We start from the raw sequence: 18,697 nt of genomic DNA on the forward strand, positions 1-18,697 counted from the left end.
TCTAAATTTCTTTAATAAGCCATCTTTCAAGCACTAAACAAAGATTTCAACAAACCTGAGGTACGATGATGTCACTAGCACTCAAAACGCTCTGCAGAGGCCTTTGGTTCACATCCACAGACTTTTAAGCATTCCCAGCTGTGAAAACACACACACACACACACACACACACACACACACACACACACACATACCACACACACACACACACACACACACACACACACACACACACCACATACACCAAACACAAGCACATGTACACACACCACATATGCCACACACAAGCACATGTACACACACCATATACGCCACACACAAGCACATGTACACACACACACACACACACACACACCACACACAAGCACATGTACACACACACACACACACACACACACACACACACACACACACACACACGATAGGCAACAAGAAATGGAAAATATTCATGGAATATTCATCAATAAGAAATGAAAGCTAAGGTTTTTTTCTTCGTCCTTGGTTTAACTGAGCAATTATTTCAAGTTATCCAGTATTTTGTAGAGAAGATAGCACATAGCAACTATCTATTTCTTTTTCTTGAGATAGGGAGTTACGTAGCTGAGGCTGGCCTGGAACTTGCTATGCAGCCCAGGATGACCTCAAACTTAAATCTTCCTCCTTCCACTTCCCAAGTGCTGGGGTTACAGGCTTGTACCACTACAGCCAGCCCAACCAGTTCTTCATTTTATGTCTTAAACGTGAGTACTTTTTTATGGTTTCATATTCAGATTCAGGACTAGCTCACAGAGAAAGTTATTAGAATTAATAACAGATAAGAGAAAAGCAATAAGGAAGGGATGGAAGAAAATGACCTAAACAAATAATAAACAAGAAGCAATTTTTGGTTTCAAGTTTGCCCACTAATCAGCTTACATCACTTGGGTAAAGTTTAACCCGGAAAGTCTTTATTTTGCTCATGTGCCCTGCACACAGGGAAGACTGCACTGCTGAATAGTGTTGCCACTAAATTTCATGTCTACCTAGACCTTCAAAGTGCAATCTTTTTTTAAAAAAATTGGTAATTTCTTACATTTATGTATTTTTACATTCATTGGTGTTTTGCCTGTTTGCATGTCTGTGTGAGGGTGTCAGATTTCGTAGGACTAGAGTTACAGACAGTTGTGAACTGCCATGTGGATGCTGGGAATTGAACCCAGGTCCTCTGAAAGAGCAGGCAGTGCTCTTAACTGCTGAGCCATCTCTCCAGCCTCTCAAAGTATAATCTTATTAGGAAATGGTGTCACTAGGAGGTAATTAAGGTCATCCTTGGTTAGAGGTGGCCTTGTAAGAGGCAGATTTGAACACAGAGAGGACACCACTATGTAAGCACACGGATACACAGGGGCTCCATGTGCTGATAGATGCAGAGACTGGAGTACCATGTGGACAAGCCAACGCAGGCCTTGGACTTCTAATAACCAGACCAGGGGGAAAGCAGGAAATGGATTTCTTTCTAGTGCCTCCAGTTGGTGCCAATTAACCTTGACTTTTAGCATCCAGAGCTGTAAGAGAATAATCTTGTTTGTAGGCACCCTGATGGAGGTACACAGTCGACGCAGCCTGAGGAAATGAATGGAGACCATAGACACACAGAGATGGCCTATGGAAAAGAGTGGAGACCAAGTGAGCAGGATAAAGTGATGGAATGTCAAAGCCTCACACAAACTTTTTGTTTCAAATATAAACTCAGAGCACTTTTAAGAGACCACAAAGGAAAACCAAACAAAAACTGAAACCTAGAGGTCTTGACTACCAAATTTGATTAGGCTTCACAAGCACACATCAGCAAGGGAGGCAAAACTGGTTTACACTTGAGCCTTCTCATCAGTAGTTCTATTTATAAACCCACTCCTGAATCCCAAGCTTCACCAGCTACCCTACCATGACCAACAAAGAAACTGCAGCCTACAGCCAGGGAAAACAATATGAAGGAAATCACCAGCAGGCCATTCCCATCTCGCTTCCTCTCTGAAAGAATCAGAAATCTCCATAGAAAGCCTGATTTTAGGATGCTACATAGGGTAGCATGGACTGAAACTTGTACTGAAGGGGGCCACGGATGTGTGAATCTTCACAATCGTGTATGTCTACAGCATCCCAAGTGGCTTAGCATGCACCTTGCACATGTATTTCTGCATATTAGTTCACTCCACATGCTTCCAGTATGACTGCTGGAAGTTGAACTACAGTTAGGACATAGTCCTTCACACGACCTTTGAGACTATAAGGAAAGGATGGTAAATACGTGAGTTGTACCAACAACGTGACGGTGTCAACAATCTGGTGCATATTGTATCCTAAATAAAGAATTGCCAAGAAATAGGCTTTTAAATACTTCAGTTGCTTTGAAACGTTCTCCGTTGTATACAGAAGATACACATGAGTACAGGTGCCACCGTGCTGATAAAATTATCCATCCTGAAGCACATACAGCTCTGCACTGTTAGCATCGACATCATTTTTAAAGAGATTCACGAGAGGTTCATTTGACATAGAATTATTTCGTCACCATGCCATTCATCATACAGTATTGATTATTTGAAATAAAAACATTTTTTTTTCATTTTTAAAAGTCAGGGTGTTGCTATGTAGCCCAGGCTGCCCTTAAACTCATGATCCCACTGTCTCTGTCTCCCAGCTGCTAGAATTATAGGCACCTGGCTAAACTCTTATGTCTAATCTGGATTCTTAGTAAACTCCAATTTGTTCCAGTGTAGCACAGGCAATTCTATTTGCCACCCCCACCCTTCTTGCCTTTTCTTTTCCCTTCATTGTTAGGAGATTTGCATCACTAATGACCAGTGACAGAAAGCAAGTATCAGCTTGGCATGCTCGCATCATGAGAGCACTTTGCTAGCTGGGACACGAGAACTGCTTTCATAAAATGTCACTTAGTTCCCAAGAAGGGCCAGCTCCCAACACAAACAAACACAACTGATTCTCTCAGTAGTCTACAGTGCATTCGTGAAAATGTTTCCTGAGACTCAGAACTCTTGAAAAGCTAGATGCTGTAAAACCAAGCAATGGTCTCTCGGTTCAAATGGAAAAGGACATCATCTTGTAGACCCTGAAATGAGCAACCTCAACAAATGCCCTAGTTTCAGATTCCCTGTATCCACATAACACCACAACCTTATTTCCTACAGAAAATTTCTAGCAGACATAAGATCAACAGGATTAACTAAATCCATTGCATGCCCTAAGTAGCTCTTTCACTACAGATGCCTCCACCAAAGCACTTAGCAAACCTTTTTATTCAAAGATTTTCATTGACCTCAATAGGAAGGCGTGCATTCACACACAGAGTCAACCCTCCCAACCACCCAATAGTAAGGTGTGCATTCACACAGAGTCAACCCTCCCAACCATCCAATAGTAAGGTGTGCATTCACACAGAGTCAACCCTCCCAAGCATCCAATAGGAAGGCATGCAGTCACACACAGAGTCAACTCTCCCAACTACCCAATAGGAAGGTGTGTATTCACACATGGAACCAACCCTCCCAAGCATGGTACCTTATTCTGCTCACACACGTATTGTATTCTCAGGGTGTCCATTGCTCTGATCATGGATTGCATGGCAGTGAATATGTTTTGGTAAACCAGCTTCGTGAAGCCCTTTCTATCTTCATCACTGTAGCCAGACCCATGGATTATCCTCATTTGCTTGATAAAGGTGCTTTTCCCACTTTCACCAGTTCCTAAGAGAAAAACAATGAGTGAAAGAACAGTTAGCAGACAGACTCCCAATCTGGAACCCTGGTAGCACCAGTCCACACCATGGGTAACAGGGTGGTGGGATGGGTTTCCAGAGAGTCTACCAGAAGCTTATGAGGCACTATATTCTGAGCCCCAGGAAATGCCTTCCCATCTTCCTTTCCTCTAGACTTTGAAACAAGAACCCTGTGTCTAACACGAAGGTCTTGTTGCTCATCATGACATTGGCAGGGGTGGAGCCTCTTCAGTGTGCAGGAAGGATCTGAGCAGCAAAAACACTTGGAGAACATAGCTAACTTGCCAACATGTCCTTGGTCCTGGCATGATGAAGCATCATTCTCAGTAATGCCAAGTGTCTATATGCTTGTTGTTGTTAATGTTCCAATCTATATTTCAGGAGGTCTCCTCAACTCCTGACACTGGCCTGGGGCATCAAGAAGTATAAATCATTGAACTATACCATAGATCTTTAATATAATTTTTAATCTCAGATTGAGGTTCTGCTAAAATGGCAGTAAAAATATCTATACAATGAAGCTCAAATATTTTCTAATATTGACTGTGATAAATGGGATTGATGATATGAGATACTCAGGGTTCATTCCAAATCTATGTGCTGCTTGAAATTTTTAATTAACAGTTGAGTTAATAGGGTTTCCAGTTGAAATGAAGGAGAAACTATCTCCAAATTGAAATTACCACAATACCCTTAAAATAAATGTACTTTACAGAGTGTAAATTACATTTCATAATTTGTTGCAAAAAGAGAATAAATATCTAATAGTATTTCTGTCAAAAGAAAATGTTATGTGAAAAATATCAACCAAAACATAGAAATTTTGCTATAACAAAGACTGAAGATTATTTTTCATGAAATGATTGTCACTGTCTATAGTTACTCACTTTCTAGTTCTCAACAGAACACTCAGATTATATAATTGTCATGAAATTCTATCATCTCTGGTACTTTATTGACTCTTAGTCACAAAAACCATGTTGTGCATATCTTTTTACAGTTTACTTATAGAGATGTGTTTTCCAGAGTAGGAGGCTAGAATTCATGATAGTTACTAACTTGATTAAATTTAGTGACTTTTAAGCTTATATGGCCTTTCCCACACATCTTACCAGGGCTCTTATAGCAAAGGCCTGAGTGTGACAAAACTTTTAAGGATTTTATGATTCTTCTGATAAACATATCTAGGATTGATTTTGTCAAGCACACATTTGCTCTTCTGTTTGTGTCTTTATTAAACCCTCACTGTATCCCCCTCCTCTCAAAAAGACAAACATGAGCAAGAAGGCCTGGTGGTGTGGGCCCACTGCCCTCAGCAGCCCTCCCTTCTCCATTCTACACTCCAGTCATGTTGGCCTGCTCTCATACTGACCCTCCTTGAGCCCTTCACACAGGCTGATCTCTCTTCCTGGACTTTACTCTTGGCCTTGCCTGCCCTTTCTGATCAGGTCAAGTTCAGTACTCAGGGAAGACACTTACCCACAATTATGATGGATTTTCTCACATGAATTAAATTAATCAAGATACTTCTAGCCAGGCATTGGTGGCACACGACTTTAATTCCAGCACTTGGGAGGTAGAAGCCAGCCTGGTCTACAGAGCAAGTTCTAGGACAGGCTCCAAAGCAATACAGAGAAACCCTGTCTTGAAAAACCAAATATATATATATATATATATATATATATATATATATATATATATATATATATAAGATACTCCCTCACAGCTGTTATCACAGGCTAGCCTCAATCTTGACAATCTCTCACAGGTATATCTGAAGGCCTGTCCCCTCGGTGTCAAGTTGATAATACTAACCATTATACACCAATGCTGGCACAACATCTATGCTGGCTCTCTTTGTGCCTGGTATGGCCCCTGCCATTTGGTACCATATTTATTAAGATAAATATTGAGCAGTGCTTGATGTAAGTTGTCTTCCTCTCTCAATCTCCACCCAATTGTCTGAGTCAGGGTCTCTCACAGAATCAGAGATTCCTGGAACTGGCTAGGCTAGCTGGTGGGCCAGTAAGTTCCAGAGATCTATCTGCCTCCACCTTCCCAGCTCTGGGATCTTAGCCATGTGCCACCATGCTTGGCTTTTACATGGGTGCTAGAGATATGAATCTGGGTTTTTATACTTATATAGCAAGTATTGTATTGACTGAATAATGTCTCCAGATCTCTTCTTAATTATCTTTAACTGTACAGTTCAGACCAGTCTTGTTAAATAATTGAGTGCTGTGCAATCAATTGTCAGAACCCTTTTAATCTTACAAAACTGAGCCCCACCCCAGCCTTGGTAAAACACCCTTCCTTTCTGCTTTGTCAATCTGACTATTCCTGACACATACTCTATATGAAGTTATACAGCCTTTGTTCTTTTGTGGCTGGTCTATTTCAGTTAGCATCCTCAAGGTGTGTTCATGTTAGCATACTCAGCAGTCCTTTTCTGAATAGAATATCTCTAAATTTTTCAAATACAACATATGGGAAAATAGGATATGCCAATTCTCTGTGCCCAGCCCTGTGTTCTATGTGTGTCAAAGGACTCCAACCAGATAGACAAGAAAGATAAACCCTTTAGAAGAACCATACTCTGATAGTCCATGCCCTCTTCTGAGTGCTACTTGGATGCTGATACTGACAAATATTAGAGTAGTCACTATGGCTAGTTACTCTATCCAAATCATCATCTCTAATCTTCAGACCACTCTGAAGTAAGTACTGTTGTCTTCAGTACGCAGGAGAGAAACCTCGGAGATAGACTGGCTATGGTCTGCAAGCACACATAGTTAACAAGACCTGAACTTGATTCACTTGTACTCCACTGACAGTCTCTAGCATCAGAGAAGATCTGGCTCATAAACCAAAGGACCTGGTGATACTGGCCTAATAAGGGCAAATTGTAAATCCAGTTGCATACTATGTAAACCCAGCCAAGCCACCATCTTACAGATATATCCTGCTCAGATCCTGCTGGGATGTGCTCCGATCCTTCTTGGGAAGCTCCCCATGCACATGCAGCGACAGTTTTAGTATTTTTCTTCCTGCTATTCAGCTCTCATATTAACTAGATTCTTCTATCTCCACCCAAAGAACTGAATAAGACTGAACAGAGTATAGACCATTCTCCTAAAGTTTACTATCAAAGCTTGGTCCAACGTTCTAGGCCAGATCAGATCTCCGTTCCCACAAAATTCTGGGTTGCCACTCCTTGATATTACAATATTCTCTTCCTACTAGTGTTGAGCCTCCAGTTCATCAGTTCATCCCTAACAAACATCAGTAATCCTATGTATTACAGATGAAGAAGTAGATGTGAACATGGAGATTATGTAACTGCTTCAAGCAAGCTCTAACTGTGACCTTGGAACCAGAAAACCGACTCAAGACAGCCTGAAATTCTGCCGGGAGATAAGGAAGCTCCCAGTAACAGGGGTCATTCTCTCACACAAGGACAAGGCCAGTCACAAAAGTTTCAAAAGCCACTGATTTCTTTCATTAAAAAATTGTTTAGAAGAGTTTTAAGATTAAATGGGAAAAGTGCATAACAATATCATTATTTTAAAATACTCTTTGAATATTTGGTTTCAAATGGCAGTTGTTCAGTTAAACACATGTACACACATAAACTCGCTCGTGTGCGTGCACACACACACACACACACACACACACACACACACAGCAAAATAAGCTAGTTTAGAGGGAAAGAAGAGACTGAATGACATCGACTACTGAGAGCCAAGACCAAGAAGACATAGAAACCACTTGGTGGGCATGCTCTCACTCTCACTGAAGCTGCCAAACAACCTAGCTGGTGCCATCTTTCTCCAGAAGAGAAACTGAGAATCATAAAGATGAAGGAGGTTGTTTAAGTTTGCCCAGCATGTTAGTGTTGGCCAGGGTCTGAATCTAGGTCGGTGCTGGTACATGCTCTTCCCATGACAGTTTGGTATTTTCCTGAACAATGGGCCTCGTTTCCTACACAAATTGAGATTACAACAGCAGAGGCTTAGCCTTTCAGCCCACAGAACTGCCCTAGAGCTGAGCTGGCTCCAACAGCAGGGGGCAGCAGGCAAGAGGGAGTGAGGGCACGTAAAGACATCCTGCTTTCTAAAATGGCAGCTGTGGTGAGGGCTGCAGGGACTGGAGCTCAAGCCAAGGATCTGAGCTGATCCATTTATCTATGACAAACAGGAACTCCACATGGGGGCTTCCAGCATTCATTCATTCATTCCTTCATTCATTCATTCATTCATTCATTCATTCATGCATTCATTTATTCAGGAAACATAAAAAGAACACCCAGAGGCATGATCCTGGGCATGAAAACTACTAGTCGTTTTTCTTGGGTGGTTTTAAACTGAGGAGTGGGTTGCTTATCCCCCGAACCACCACCGACTTAGCCAGTTACCTTCCAAAACATGGGTTTAGGTCCATGTTGCTGGGCTAAATGTGCCCCTCCAGAATAAGCCTGCTGGAGCTCCTCCTGAGAATGCAGAAGAGAAGGAACCGGCAGTCCACAGCAGATCTTTGGTCTAAACATGGGCCAAGCATTTTGGTTGGGAAATGAATTATGGTGTCAGATTACCAAGGATTCCTTCAGGTCTGATGAAGGTCTCATCCTAAAAGGAGGCTTTCCACCCAGACTCAGCATGTAGCAACACAGAAGAGGGAAAGAATCAAGTAGCAATTCCATGTATAGATTCAGTTTTCAATACAACTAAGGAAAATGGTGCTTCTCCATTTGGTTTCCATTTCTCCATTTTCCTATTTGAAAATAAAATCCAATGATGGCTATTAAGTAGAGGCATAAACCACTAAATGACATCCCAGCCAACAAAGGAATACCAGTGTACATACACAATGGGTGTCATATATGGTGAACTAAATCAAATACCCATGTACACAACAGGCTCTAAGATTATAACAAAAATGAAAAATTCCCACCATGCTGTATTGTCACTATTACAATTGAGAAATGCTCATTTACACAAATACCACTGTGCTACAACTACCAGTGATACAATTGCCAGGACAGTGATATGTTGCATAGATTTGCAATCTGTGCACACAGCCTAGGCATGCAGACACTGTATCATCTAGGCTTGTGTAAGTATACTCTATTGTGTTTGCACAGTGGTGAAATTGCTTAATATGCTTTTCAGAACATATGACCATCATTAAGTTAGGCATGTCTGCAGATCTCAATTCTTACTGGTGTCAAGAGCCTGCTTGTGTGAGCTGCTTGTTTGTCATCATCTCACTGCGCCTGTGGAATAACCCTCTGGACACTACGAAGATTTGTTGCTCTCATTGTTAATAAAGTGAGATCAAATTATTGGCTGATGACTAGGCAGGATTTGCAGGGCAGAGAGAACGCTGGGGAGAAGAAGGGCGGAGTCAGAGGAGATGCCATGAGATGCAGAGTAGGATGGTAAGCACATAGAGGAGGTAAATGAGCCTCATGGCAGCACATAGATGTGGAAGCCCATAGTGACTCCATTCCATCTTGACTTAAGGTAGAGAGTTCAAGTTTCTTCTTGCTCCTCAAGGTCAAATAACAGGATGTTTGGCCAAAAGTATGGTTAGTAGATGTTTTGAGAATTAAGGAAATTAAGGAGGTGGTTACACCTGTTTGTCTGTTCCTTGAACCATGAACAGGAAGATTTTTTCCTCCCCTGCCCCCCCCTTCTTTTTTTTTTTTTTGCTTTTAGAGACAGGGTGTCTCTGTATTGCTTTGGAGCCTGTCCTGGCACTCACTCTGTAGACCAGATTGGCTCAAACTCACAGAGAGCCACCTGTCTCTGCCTCCCTCATGCTGGGATTAAAATTGTGCACCACCAATGCCCAGCTGGACAGGAGGCCTTTTGCCCCCCATTTTGCTTTGGGTATAAAAGGGCTCTGTGGCAGTATTTACTGAGAGACCTCTATTTTTTTAAATATTTTATTTATTTATTATGTATACAACATTCTGCTTCCATGTAAATCTGCACACCAGAAGAGGGCACCAGATCAAACTACAGATGGTTATGAGCCACCATGTGGTTGCTGAGAATTGAACTCAGGACCTCTGAAAGAGCAGCCAGTGATCTTAACTATCTCTCCAGGCTGAGAGGCCTCTATCTTATGTTTGTTTGTTTGGTTGGTTGGTTGTTTCCTTCTCAATCCTCACTCCCCTTTTCAGGTACATTTCAACAGGTCAGCTGGCCCAGACACACCATGTGGGATCTCTAAGGACAGGACCTTATTTTTCTTGACAGAGGGTACACTAGTAACCTAAAATCTATGCTTGAATGGATATTTGTGGATCCTAGACCTCCGTGTTGATTCCCTTTTGGAAAGCAGTAAGGTGGGGGTCACCTAGAGTGGGAGGACCTGTTGGAGAGACACAAGCAGCTCTCCTAAGCCAGGTGCCTGCGTTATGGCTTTCTGATGAAGACTTGGTGCCAAGCACACTGTGGAGGTCTGTGTCAAGTCTTTTGTGGAGTCCAGATAAATCCACTCAGGAAAGACCTTTTGTCCTCTTTAAGCCACAGTGTTCTCACCTGCAGAGACCTGCCCAGAGGACAGTGTTGTAACTTTGTTTGCTCCTCTCCAGCTTGGGCTGACCTCAGGCGGTGGAAGTTTCTGCAGCTGAATGGGCTGCTGTGCTGAAGTTTGTCATTCAGCACATGGGGGTTTATGACAAAGGCTGGCAAATCCTGGGGAGAGCTAAAGAACTCCCCAAGTGAAAAGCAGAATGCACTGGCAGAGGACTCAGTCAAAATGTAGATTCTTTGCCCCTCCTCAGCTGAGTTTCACTGGTCTCAGTAACAGCCTGGGAATATGCATTTGCGGCCAGTAGTGTTTTAGAGGTTTCTGTGGGCTGGACAGACTGCTCCAGGGCCCTTCGGAAGGGATTCCTGATAGGATCCACCTGGGACAGAAACGCCCCAGCTGCTGCTACATCGTGTTCAGTTGTGTTCATGGATTTTTCTATGAAGTTCCAAATTCATTACTTCATGAAGAAATACCCTGGGTCCCAAGCTCTACTCGTCCTTTTCCAGGGAGAACATGTTTTTAAAGAATCAATAAGATTCACATACTCAATTCTGCCCAAGCCTCGTGTCATCATAAAAACCTGACACCTTCCCTAGCTTCTGATCCTACACTTAGAGGACTCTCTGCTTTTAACTGTAAAAGGAGGTTACAACAACTGAACTGGAAGCAACTGCAGACAGATTCATGGCCACTCTTTGAGCAAAAGAAGTTAACACGAGGCTTTTAAAACAAAAAAGGGGAAGTTGAAAGAAATCAAGTGATGAAATCTAAAAGATGTTTTTTTGTTTGTTTGTTTTTGCTGTTTTTAAATGGAGAATTCAGAATATACTGCATCATCATACTTGATGATCTTTTGGATTTATTCAAATGCCCCATTATCTTTATGGACTAGACAAGAAAAGCCATCATTCTAAGCTCAGCAACCCTTCCAGAGACAGATGTCATATCCGTGGACTCAATCAACTATGGAGGAGAGGTATTTTTAAAAACTTCTTTTAGGACCAACAAGATACCTGCCCAAAAGTAAAAAAGTACCTGACAAAAAGCTTGATGACTTTAGTTCATTCTCTAGGATCCACACAGCAGAAGGAGAGAACTGACTCCTTCAAGTTCTCATCTGATTCCCCAGTCTGCCCAGTGCCACATGCACAGCTCCACAAAATAAACAAATATGCAATGAAAATCTAAAAGACCCCCCAACCATACTGATATGTAGACTCATTTCCTATCATCAGTTCCCAAACACTGCCATGTAATGACTAGCTCACATTCCCACCTTATCAGGCGATCATTGGTAATACAGAGATGAGCTAAGGCACATGAGAGCATGCAAACAGGTTTACACAAACACAGCACCATTTAACTGCAGGAGAGAAGTGCAGTGCCTTTTGATAACCTAGAGGGGTCTAGGAACCAGTCCCTCAATGGATATCAAAAGCAAGCATATAACCCTTTATTTACTTGGTGTCATCATGGATATGACTTCAAGTTCAAAGTATCTTTGAGAAGTTCTTTTTTAAAAAAGATTTAAATAAAATTTTATGTGTATGAGTGTATGTCTGTGTACCACATGCATGTCTATGAAGGTCAGAAGAGGGCAACAGATCCCCCGGAACTAGAGTTAGGGATGGCTGTGAGCCACCATGTGGGTGTTGGGAATTGAACTTGGGTCCTCAACAAGTACGGTAAGTGCTCTTAACTGTTGAGCCATCTATATAACTCCCTCACTTTTGGAGCAAACAAAGCTAAAGGGCCACACTAGTGAGCTTGTAAACACAAGTACTTTGAATTCTTAGTTTTTAAGTGTAAGGTATAGAAAAGAATGCACTTTTCACATTTGCTGTCAATGCATTTAAGAGTTCAAATAGAGAGAGACTTCATAACGTTGCTTTTGTGGCACAGTCCTGTGATCCGGGTATTCAGGAGGCTATCATAGGAGAGTTGGAAATGTAAGGCCATCCTGGGCTACTTAGTAAGACCCTGGCCTCCACATCACCTCCTTACCACGCCAAAAGGGATAAAAGAAAAAGCTATACAGTATGACTCATTCTGTGTCAACAGCCCATTTATAAGACCCTTTGCAACAAAAACTCCACTTTGAAGCATTCTCTAGACCAATATTCATTTTCCCAAGAAATGAATGGATCACATCAATGATAAGGCGAGTCCTACCCCTGATGTGTTTTATGGCTAACAGATAAAATACCAAAGACTCCATTAGCATCACTCATTCTTCTTATAAGATCATGAATTCGCCTTCTGCTGAATGAGACGGACTCACGATGGATTTATGAAAAGGGCAGACATACACATTTTCATGAATAGTTTTAGAACCTCCCACAGTTCAGTGCTGCTTCTGAAAATTAGCACCTCCCCCCACCCTTACAGTAACATTCATTCACTGGTGGGCAGTGGCTCTCAGGCTGTGAGCTGCTGAGGGTGCTCTAACACTAGAGGGCCGACTCCAAGCGAGCCTGCAGTCAGAACTGCCCTTGCCCATCATGACAGCTGCTTCAAAGCTGGACATTCACTCGTGTTGAGAGTGGAGAAAAAGTAGAACAAGGCATCAAGGAAAAGACAGAATCCCTGAAAACAATCGAGAAATGATATCCTTCAGTCCACATGAGTGATGGAGATGCAAGGAGATGAAGGAACCATTTTGAAACATCATGAGATTCTGTTGAAGCACAGATGCTCAAGGAAGCCATAGTCCTCACCCCAGGATAAATTCAAATCACATGAAATAAACACTAATCAAACACTGCTACCTGCCTGCTGGTGTAACTAAACATGAGGTGATAGCAACAATGAAAAGACAAGACTCTCATTATGGCAGGTCTATAGAAGTACAGTATCCCATTATCCACCTTGGAAATGTTAAAGAGATTAAAGTTCTCCTTGGAATTCTGGGAAAATTATGAAACAATTTTATTCAGACTAATACCTACACAAGTAGGCATAAAATTTGCATTCTGCCATTGTGACCAAACACATGAATTTACCTTTGACATATCCAGTATAAGAACTGAGCAGCTGGGGAACGGCAATGTAGTACTATTTGCCAGACCACGCATCCATGTGAGGCATGGCCCTTGCCACTGTTGGGTTTATCTGACAGATAGCTATTCACATCCTGACCAACTCATCTAACTCATTCCCATACTGGTCCAGCACTACCATTCACAAATGCTCCCAGACTCCTGGAAGACACTCATTCTCGTATCCCTGTCACTTCTCTCCCTTATGTACCATTACTGTGACCTTTGTCATGTCTTCTCATTTCATTCAGGAAACATTTGAGAATTATTCAACATGCCTCTCATTGATATCCAAAAACTCCTTAAATATATTTATTCTATTTTCAAAACAATCTAAAGATTTATCTTTGACAGTTAATTTTAGTTTATTGTTCTGACTTGATTGAGTGGAACCTGGAAAATGGGTCCACCAAGGTGTAGGATTTCTGTAAATATATTGGATGGTGTGGGAAAGTGGTTTTGGGGGGATTAATTGAAGTTTGGAAGAATGGGATAGGAAAAGATTAGAATGCTAAAAGTTAAGCAAAAATGGATGATTCTAGTGTTCTCTCAGAAGAGTATTGATGGAAATACAGATAATAAAAGGCATCCTGGCAAAGCTTCGGATGAAAGCGAAGACTCTATTGGCTGGTCTAGTGTTTGCTCTAGTGTCAGCATGGCGGTGGCTCTGGCTCCTTTTTTGGCCTTTTTCTGAGTCTTCTGGGAAATGATGCTTACAAGTAATCAGACTGATATCACAAGAGGCACAGATAATACTAGATACTTTCCTTCTTTCATTTTTGATATTATAGTGGAATCGTACCTTTTCCCACTTACTATTCCTCCCTCACTAGATGCTTTCAGCCTAATTTGCAAAAAGAATTTGGAGCAAAGATGAACAGAGAACAAAGCCTTGAAAAATGCACAGCTTGAGCTAAGGAAACATCCTGAAAGGGAGGGCAAAAGAAACCCAAGAGCCAAAGGATAGGAAAATGTGCAGCAAAAATGTCTTCCAGATATATCACGGCTATTGCATTCAGGAACTCACCTCAAGTCTTTATATAAGAATTTCAGAACATTGGGGCCTATCAACATTTTGCTGTGGGTGGTAGAGGGTCCATGAAGCCCTCCCCTACCCTGAGGGATTGATTATTGGTAGTCAATGGTTGTAAGGTTAGGAGTGTCATTTTCTTCGTCAAAGTAGCCACTGCTAGGCTGTCCATGACTGGTAAATAGTGTCTCATCCATGATTATGCAAATAGCTCTAAATTCACCGGGTCACATACAAAGAGAAGACATGGAAGTGTATTGGGAAGTAGAAGGTTTGCAGGACAAGGAGAGAGAGGAATGGGGTGAAGATGACTAAAATTCATTATATGCATGTATGAAACTGTCAAAGATTTTTTTTTAATTAATTCACATGGTCAGAAAAGCAAGGTATATAGAGGTGCATCCAGAACACTATGGATACTGAAGAAGTGTGAACCATTGAAAAGAAACCACATGTTTTGCATTGGTGCAGTATAAAAACACAACAGATGAGTGGGTCTCAGAAATCAGGGGGGAGCTATTACAGGCTCCAGGGTATCAAAATGAAAAATTGTTTCAAAGACCTCCATTTGAGAAGAGAACCTGGAGGTATAGAGAGCACAAAGTCCTGGTGCTCACAGATAAGCTCTAGGGAATCCAGTAATGTTAAGCACACAGGGTTTCTCTTCAAAGGAAGGAGATGTGTACCTGGTTTCTGCCTGGATAGCTGGGAATGGATGTTGTTAACAGCCTGGTGATCTGTGTTATCTACAGATATAACAGAGTCAGGCCACACCTGAATCCCCCAGACTATTACGTTTGTTTATCCTAGACTCTTCTCCGCCCTGTACCTTTATCTTGAGCATGCCTTCTCAGTCAACAAAACCCATCCTTATGAGAGATGTCACATGTACTTTACAAAGGCCTACGTAATTTCTGTGCTATCTGTAGGGCCAGGCCACTCCTGACTCCCACAGACGACTGTTGTTTGTCTCAGTCATTCTCCCTAGACCCTTATCTTGAACATTGAGTCAACAGAACCCATCTTTATGGAAGAGGACAGACATACTTTGTTAAAGAGTTTCAATGTAAACAAGTCTTAAAATTTGTTGTACACACAGGATTGAGTTTCTATCATCATGAAACTTCTTTCCAAAATTATTTTATGCTTAAATATAGCTAAAATAAACTACCTGGGGTTAGATTCTAGAAGTTTGAACAAACACTGCTAAGTTGTGTTGACCTGGAATTCCTACTTGCCTCATGTGGATTGTTACTCTGGTATTTGCAGAGACCCTACATACAGAGGTGGCCCTGCATAGTGCCAAATACCCAGGGATTTGTTTCCTGATTTTTAGCTAGCACTAAAACCATGGTTCATGTTGGCCCATGTACAGTTTGTACTGGTGGCAATCTTTGGCATTATCTACATGACTAGTTTTGCAGACATGCACAGTGGAGTTATAATATCATAAAGACCTCCACCTAGATTTCAAAGGAAGGCTGGGGAATCCTGATTATGTGTGATAGTTACTAGTTCTTGCAAGCAGGCCATGACAGGGACACTGTATGGAGTTATGACAATAAAGCTGGAAGTGAAACAGGGGCCTTAGAAAGAGCAAATGCACTATGCTTGTCAGAGAAGGATACAGACAGCAAGCAGAGCCAGCCTCAGAGAGTGGGTTAGGTTACAGTCAGCAAGCTTGTAGGGGAGCAGCTGCCTGGGCCACATCATACTACAGTATATGGGCATGGAATCAAGAGATATGATGTCCTAGTATTACAAAAGCTAACCAGCAGTGAGGGTGTTTCCAAGCAGCCTCCAGTTAGATTTCTCCACATCTTGCAACCAGGGTGTATAGCGTCTTCAACCGCAGAGTCTTATCTTCTAGCTCTGTGAAGTAACCAAGAGGAATGGCAAGAGCCTGGACCATGTTGCCTGCTAGATTTCATGAAGGTTATTTTATCACAACAACAGATGGCTACTAGCTATATTAATTATCTATCCAGTGGTCCCCTAAAAGCGTGTGTGTGGGTGCTTTCCACTGAAACTAAAATTGATGTAGCCCTAAAAGGCCTCTAAACATAAAAGAAATTTTATTGTCATACAGATTAAGCTCTTTATTTTCAACCCATCATTTGGTGGGATTCCCTCACTGTAACAACAAGATGTTTAAGGAAGCAAAGAATGGTCTGAGGAGTCTTCTTTCATTTATCCCTATGATACAAATGTGTACTCATGGCCCACTCCTCAGGAAGTCAAAGAAACATGGTGTAGCACGATAATGACCACAAGGCAACGGATTTGAGAGTGTCAATGTTTCAGTGGAGCTAAGGACGTATGTGTATTACAACCTCCAACTCTTCTTTAGCATTCTAGTATAGCCTTAGATGAGTTGCTTAAACACTTTGAAGCCTGATTTTGACAAGTCTTTAATCCCAGCACTTGAGAAGCAGGTGAATCTCTGAGTTCGAGGCCAGCCTGTCTACAAAGTAAGTTCCAGGTCAGCCTGGGCTACATAGAGAAATCCTGTCTCAAACAAACAAACAAAGGAATGTATAATAATACCATCCAGTCAGACTTACTGTGAGAATTAAAATCACATTTTAAAGTAGAAATAAGAATTCATACACTAGTTACACCAACTTATAAAGGAGATGATTGTGGAAACAGAGATAAAGAAGCCAATGTATATTAGCTTGGGAGAGACTGCATTTAGGAGGCAAAGATACAAGCAGGAAGGAATTACAATCTTTGAGATTAGTGACTTTGAGGCATTTTTTAATAACAATGGAGAAATTTTAAAAAAATGGTTTTAAGCTGTAACAAAGAACTACAGCCAGTGGCTTAAAATAATGGTGATTTGTTCTCCCACAGAGGGAGACTACAGAGTGAAGAAGGATGTGCACACAGGAAAGGTGACCTTACAGAGGCCAGAAGCCTGGTCATCAAGCACAGTGAGATATGCTTGTGAACAGGGGAGAAGCAGACAGACAGCCGTCTCCCTCTGAGGGAGAACAAACCACCAACCAAATTTACTCTGAGTACTACATCATTAGTCACACCCACAAAGACCTTCCTTCTGAAGAAGGTCACACTTGTGCATTCTAAACCATCATGAATTTAGGGGCTACAGTCTACGAAACACACTAGATTAACTATTAGTTAGCTAGAGTAACTATTAGTCATGGTAGGATTTTTTACATAAGTGGCAAGAGTGATAGGGGATTCCTATACATTTTATAAGTGTAATGAACTAAAAAAATGTGTTAATTCTTTGAGAATTTCATATATTTTGATCATTCTTTAGCTAATTCCTCCAAGATCCACTTCACCTCCCTAGTCCCTAGCTTGCGGTTCCATTTTTTAAAAAAACAATTGACTCAAATTTGTGCTGGCCACACTTTTGGGTGTGGGGCCATTAGATAGTACACAGAGAGACCTCCCAGGAGCCCCAGCATTTAAGGAAACTCACTTTCCTTCCTCCAGATATCATCTAGTGCCTGTAGTTTCTCACTTAGGGGCTGTGAATCCCTTCCCTCCCCCATTGTAGCCAACTTTTCTGTTCTCCATTATGGAAGAAGAGGGAGTCTCACATGTCCTCCTGACAAGCACCATTTGGACTTTTTCTAGCATGTTCAACTGTCTCTTTAACTTTTCCTCTCATACTTTGTTTTATAGACAGAATCTCACTCCTGCTTGTCATGGAACTCACCATGTAGAGCAGAATGACCTCAAACTCACAGAGATCCATCTGCCTCTGCCTCTTAAAGTTGGGGTTAAAGTTGTGCACACCATGCCCAGATACATTCCTTTTCTAGGTGATGTTTTCTTAGCTAAATTATTCGAGGGATAAAGGTGAGCCAGCATCGGGCTTTAAAAGCTTCTGCACCAATGTAGTGGTGCCAGTTTAATTTCTTTACCAGCGATCCAAGTTTGGACTCCGGTATCCAATTTCCATTTAATTTGGTGGAAGCATCATTCAACTCCCTTAATTTGAAAGCCTTCTGTTAAGACATACATTCTTCTCCCGCTCAGCCTATGTCTCCCTCACCTGCCCTTGGTCTCTGCTGTCTTGTGAGCTTATTCACACATTTTTGGAACTGCTCGAGCCCAGACAGCATTTTAGATTCTCCCCTCCCTTCCAGGACCCTGAAACCAGCTGCCTTCCCTTCAGTACCACTTTATTCCATTTCACCCCCAACTCCCTTCCTTGGCAACTATGAGCCAACCATTCTCTCTTAGTTATCAGTGGTTTTGAAAAATCTCACCTCAGCTTCCATTTTTGCCACAACTAGATTAAAAATAGTTTTGTGCTTTGTGCCCTCCCTA

At 41.7% G+C, this 18,697-nt stretch overlaps 1 protein-coding gene across 1 annotated transcript in view; it reads right to left on the minus strand.

Annotated features, from left to right (window-relative positions):
• LOC100762675 (guanine nucleotide-binding protein subunit alpha-14) overlaps positions 1–18,697 on the minus strand; it is a 151,620-nt gene that overhangs the window by 49,238 nt on the left and 83,685 nt on the right. The window contains exon 2 of the mRNA XM_027406580.2: positions 3,559–3,743. Coding sequence (XP_027262381.1) covers positions 3,559–3,743 — 185 coding nt within the window. The remainder of the gene's footprint in view (positions 1–3,558; positions 3,744–18,697) is intronic.

The sequence above is a fragment of the Cricetulus griseus genome, chromosome 3, assembly GCF_003668045.3.
Source record: "Cricetulus griseus strain 17A/GY chromosome 3, alternate assembly CriGri-PICRH-1.0, whole genome shotgun sequence".
In the NCBI taxonomy this organism is placed as follows: domain Eukaryota; kingdom Metazoa; phylum Chordata; class Mammalia; order Rodentia; family Cricetidae; genus Cricetulus; species Cricetulus griseus.